At 32.6% G+C, this 6,000-nt stretch overlaps 1 protein-coding gene across 1 annotated transcript; it reads left to right on the top strand.

Annotated features, from left to right (window-relative positions):
• The first annotated feature begins 1,244 nt into the window (after window positions 1-1,244).
• On the top strand, window positions 1,245-3,131 carry LOC133195079 (complement C1q subcomponent subunit B-like). The gene is made up of 3 exons (XM_061330956.1): window positions 1,245-1,308; window positions 2,388-2,671; window positions 3,021-3,131. The coding sequence occupies exons 1-3, from the start codon at window positions 1,245-1,247 to the stop codon at window positions 3,129-3,131; spliced, it is 459 nt and encodes a 152-aa protein (XP_061186940.1).
• Window positions 3,132-6,000: the final 2,869 nt, after the last annotated feature.

Below are 6,000 nucleotides of genomic sequence, written 5' to 3'. Positions count from 1 at the left end.
ATCTAGAAGTCATAGGAAATGAAGTTACAATAATGTCTATAATACAAAAACTGTATGAAATAAATGTGTTTTAAAGAATTATTATGGTGAAAAATTATGTAGGTCCCTTTTATCAACATTTTACATAGGAAATGCACTAAGAATTGTAAAAACACTAATTTGACAAAATCTAAAAAAGAATGCTGGATTGGTAGGTAAAACGATCCAGAATATAGCCTATTTAGTACATTTAAACCTACTCGAAAGTTCTTGAAAAATTCTATACAATAACCAGGAACCTTGCCAATGTCCTTACATTTCTTGGCTGTGCTAAAATTCAGAATAAAATAAATTAATGGACTTTTTCAAAGTAAATTAAAAAAAAAAGATTCATTTCTATTGATATCATTGTGCTTCAACTGACAAAATTAAACGTTTTCCAATGTAAGTGTTCTCACCATGAAAAACCAAACACCTGAGTGGGTACTTTTTTGTACGATTCGGATGATCGGTGATCATGAATTCCGGGATGTGCTAAATTTTGTCTATAAAGAATATGTATACCTGACTATGTTTACGGGGCAGATCGACGTAATATTTCTATCTTGTTAATTTTTTTTTTTATCTGGAGATGGTTTGTTTGTTTGTTTGTATGTTGTTTAACGTCTCTCCCGAGATTTTTTCACTTATATGGAAACGTCACCACTTGCCGGTGGAGAGTTGCAAATTTTGTCCTGTACTCGACACTTACGGTAATTTAGCAGTGAGGAATCTTTTCGTGCCAGCACCTACTGCGACACGGGACCTCGGTTTATACGGTCTCATCCGAAGGACCGGTCTCCAGGTCCCACAGTGGGATTCTAACCCGCGACGTAAGGATCAACTCCTTACTTCGCGACTCTAGAGAGGACGCTCTAACCTGCACTGCGCCACACGGATGACTCTGGAGATGGTATTGTTAATCGTATACTTAAGATGTTTTTAATTAGTTGACTGCGTGTATCAGATATGGTTAATTGATTGTGTGTGTCACGTGTGGTTAGTTGGCTGTGTGTTGGAGGTGCACAGGTAACCATGCATGTCTTTAAGAAGTGATTATAGTTGGCTGTGTGTGTTGAACGTGCTTAGTTGACTGTGTGCATTATATGTGTTTAGATGACAGTGTGTGTCAGACGTGCTCAGTTGATCGTGTGTATCAGTGGTGTTAAGTTGACTGTGTGTGTGCTAAATGTGCTTAGTTGGCTGTGTGTATTATACGTGTTTAGATGACAGTGTGTGTCAGAAGTGCTCAGTTGACTGTGTGCTTTAGAAGTGTTCAGTTGATAGTGTGTAAATGAAAGTGTTCAATTGGTTGTGTATCAGTTAAGTGTTCATTTGGTATGTGAAAAATCAAGGAATGAAATAAACCTTTTTCGATACATATTAAGTCTGATTCTATGTTTAGTTGTTATTTTTAGTCAAACAGATAACATTTCTTCGCCTCTAACTCCCTTTTACAAGAAGTGTCCATTTGCATGTGGGAAGTTAAGGTGTTCAGTCGGCACGTCATACACGTATATGTGTGTGTGTGTGTGCATTGGGTTCTTTTTCGTTAATTATATTTTGTTGTTTTTATTTCATTTTTTGGTTTCGGATATAACAAACTACGTACATGTACCTTTACATGTACATGTATAGTTATCATTCTTATTTGTTGTACTGTAAATGTAATTATCTTTATTTAAGTAACGTATTCAAAATTCAGCACAATCATAGGTTATAGTAAAAATATCATTATTTATTTATCACACTGATACAAAATTATAAATTGTACGTTTAAGATTACCAAGTTAATTTACCCAGGCTGGTAAGAATCACAGACTGGCCAGTGGGGCCCTAAAATTCCTACTTTTTTTTTAGTTTGCTGAAATTCCTTAAGAGTGCTGAATGCAAGGAAAAAAATCCTTTTAAAAATCTATTCATCATCATGTCAATCCTCTCCGTTTTTAAATATATTTAATTTCTTCTTTAGCAATTTTGAAAAAAAGCATTCAAACAAAATATGTCTAAATGTGTCTATGTGGTTTGCAGTTCTCATTCAGATTATGCACTTAAAGGCAGTTGACAATGTCAAGACGCCCATCTTATTATTTAAGTATTCTTTGCGAGTTTCCTTTTGTCATCAAATTTGAAAGTCCATTTTAATCTCTAAATCTATCTGCCCTAATTTAGTTATAAAATTCCTAAATTAAGCCCTAAATTAGCCCCAAAACTTCTTAATGTTATCCATATATCCATATTTCAAAAAAGCTGGAAAGTCTGAAATCAGAAATCTGCAAGAAGGTCAATTTAAATAAAAAGTATGCCAAAAAAAAGAACAGTTTCATTTTTTCTTGTACAATTTGACACCTTTGATATAACTTTTGCAGGTGTTCCCGTCGCTTTCCAGGCTAAACTTACGAAGGCAATCAGCAGGCTCTCAGAAAAAGAAATTATCAAATACGACGAAGTGATTAGCAATGTTGGAAATGGATATAGTCCTAGTACTGGTATATTCACAGCACCAGTGGACGGGATATATTTTTTCAGTTGGACATACATGACAAAGAAGGGGGCTATTGCTTATATTGGAGGAGTAGTAGATGGCAAAATTCTAGTTTATTCGGCCATCCATGGCCAATCAGCGGACTATCAGACCACAACGGCACACCTGGTAGTTCCAATGAAAAAGGGAAACAAGTTTTGGACAACTAATACCAGCGGTCATACTCCGCACATACACCAAACTCATACACACATCAGTGGGTATAAAGTCTTTGATTCCTGAGTTTCTGTCATTTGTATGCAAAAAATAATAAAAGCAAATAGCATTATAGTTTATAATATGTTTTTAGGCAAAAAAAAAAAAAGTAATATTTTAGACTTAACTACAGCGCCCGAAATTTAAAAAGTACGAGTTCTTATCGAAAAATGTAAGGATTAAAGGGTAGGTCAACCGTAATAGAAAAGTTAAAATATTCAAGGGAAATTAAATCATTTATTTGATATTGCTCAATTTTTAGTTTGTGAAAGAGGTTTATAATGAGCCACTTGTAGACTTATTTACAACTGAAAAAGAACCAGTCATCAATCAAAGTGAAAATGTGAAAAGTATGCTCAAACACGAGTGCTGATGGGCACAGCAATTAACAGATCAGATGGGTTTTGGTCACAGAGTTCAGGTTAACTTACATTCTGTGATGAGAATTAGTTGAATCGGATTCGTCGAAGAATCATTTTGTTAAAATATACTATTACCTTCTGAATGATGAAACCAAGCCCTCCAGAGTGATGGAACGTAGCAACAGTCAACATTGCTTGGCGATGGGTGATACCCGGTACTGATATTCCTAAAAAATGTTGTCTGCGCAGAATTTATGCGCGAACAATTCACTTTTAAACGTATATTTTCATAAATAATTCACAATAATATAATAAAATAAATAATATGATAAATACTGCATGTAGTTAAGGGTAACATTTCAAATGTTCACCCCTCGAAAAATATTGTCAGCCGAAGAGCATTGAAAATTTTCGAAAACCATTGAAACCATTTTTTTTAATCGATCACTGTTCGTTCTTCACCTTTTCATTTTCAAACTAAAACACTCTGTTTCCAGCCTACAGTGTACATCCCAAATATAAGCTTGGTTTACCGGTATTATGTCATCAATGTAACACCCTTAGGCCAGTATATTTGGTCTGTTGAAATGTTCTCAATACAATCACAAATTTGGGCATATGGAAGGTATTAAAAAAATCATATATAGATAACACTGTTAAAGAATGCTAAAGCAAGAAGAAGTTATAAAAATAATAATTTAAAAAACTTAGATGTGAAACAAGAGGTCCAAGAGCCTTTACGGTCACCTGGGTATAAAACAATACTGAAAGGATCCATAGCATAGAAGTTTAAAATAAAAGTACATGTATTATATAAACTGAAAGATAAAGATATGTTGCCCCAAAACAAAAGAAATAGGATGTTTAGGGATCAACAAATTAATTAGTCTTGTACTCTGTATCAAATCTTAAAGTAGACATATTTGCTTGCCTGTACTTGCACCCATACTGTCACCATCGCCATGTAAACTTAAGAGAATTATTATATAGTGCTTGAGAAGTGAACTATAAGTATCCCATCTAATTCCCTCTCATATTGGCCTCTCTTGGTTTTTGAAGAACATTTAGTATACGAAGATAAGATATTTTGTCCCATTTTTATATATCTATTATTAACAAGTCTATCTAATCTTAACCACTATGAAAATGCTTTTTGTATCATATATCCCAGAGGGACAGGGACCTACGGACCTGCAGAATAGCAAATGAGCATGAGCCAATCAGATTTAAGTACACGTGCATGTACGTGATTTCGAATTTCCTTGATTCCTCACATATATATTCTTACAGTGCTGTACAATATATACCAATGTCTTACATTTCAAAGTATTTTATTGAATAGTACGAGAGATACAGCCTATAAAGTATTAGCCAATCAGATTTCAGCACACGTGTATACATGTCTTTGCCACGCGCTTGAGTCCATGCTAATTTGACCATGCAGAGATCCGGTCTAGACCACTAAATATATCTTTATATTTTGAGTTTCAAAGCATTTCATCAAAAAATATAAAGTTATGACCATATCAAGTAAATCAGTCATTTCACTCATCACACGCGCACGTACGTGCATGGATGTGCACACAAAATGTCCTTCGTTCACTTTAATATATATTTTTTTATTCATTGGTAATCACCATGGAATCAGACAATGATGTTGAATTTTTTTGGACTTAAAATATTTATATTCTAAATATATGAAATATAAATATATTATATATTTATTGGAATGATTGTATATGATGTTACATATTCATTGATTGAAGACGTTTTTAGAATGGAGTTTATACATCCAAATTTCGACTTATGGCGCGTCAGAGGGAAATTCTGAAATTAGACACACATTTCAGACAAAGTGACGAATTTTCTTTATTCAAAGCATCTCTGAGAAAAAAAAAAAAAAAAAAAAAAAAAAAAAACATTCTATCTATAGGTAAATCCGACGTTTCTGATTTTCCAATTATTATTTTATGGTAAAATATTGGACTGTAGTAAAAAAAAAAAATAGAAAAAAATAACTGGTTTGGTTAAATATTGGATTGTGCGTAAAGTGTTAGTAAAAAGTATTGGACTGGTTAAGCTAAATATTATTGGACTGTTATGGTTAATTATTGGACTTTCTTACCATGCAAGAAAATTCTATTTTTTAGAAAACGGAGGATTTTGTTTGTTTGTTTTGTTTTGTTTTGTTTTTTAAAAATGTATATCCCCTATTCTCATATAATCCGTCTATATACAGCTAACTTTCCTTTTATCAAACCATTAATTCGGGGTACGGTTATTGCTAAAAGCAAACAAAACATGGTAGAATTATTTTTGCAAAATACCAGAACTAGACCATGTAATTATATATATATATAAACAAAAATGATCAATAAGCAATATAAGTATATATGCAGTGTGTTTTCCTTAGTAATTTACGTTATTTTCTTCAAGGTGAACTGACCCCGTCAGACAATCCTTTTATTGCTCTAATGAATATTCAGTTTTACTTGTTTTTAGAGCACAGTGTTTGTACAAAATTAATTATTTCCGAACTTTGGCTATGTCAGTTTTTTCTCTTAATTTGTGGTTTAAAAAATTTGTTTGCTTTTATCTTATTTTTCAACTAATTTAATTTTTTTCCCTTTGGTGATTGACAAAGTCAAAAGGATAAGACACAAGTTTTATAACTTAGATATAGTCTTCTCATACGAAACTTTATAAAATTGTCAGATATAATTCAAGTACATACATGTACATATATGTACAATTATTCGATCTAGCTGTAACAAATACATTAGTATTGTCAAAAACTGGGGGAAAATTATATGCAAAATTATATGCAAAATATAATTCTGTATATAGAGAATCTACCAAATTCGTTTAAAAAGCTTGAAT

The sequence above is a fragment of the Saccostrea echinata genome, unplaced genomic scaffold, assembly GCF_033153115.1.
Source record: "Saccostrea echinata isolate AGI-Se365-2 ecotype Australia unplaced genomic scaffold, CSIRO_AGI_Sech_v1 ptg000029l, whole genome shotgun sequence".
Lineage (NCBI taxonomy): Eukaryota > Metazoa > Mollusca > Bivalvia > Ostreida > Ostreidae > Saccostrea > Saccostrea echinata.
This window is presented reverse-complemented; position numbering and strand designations above follow the sequence as displayed.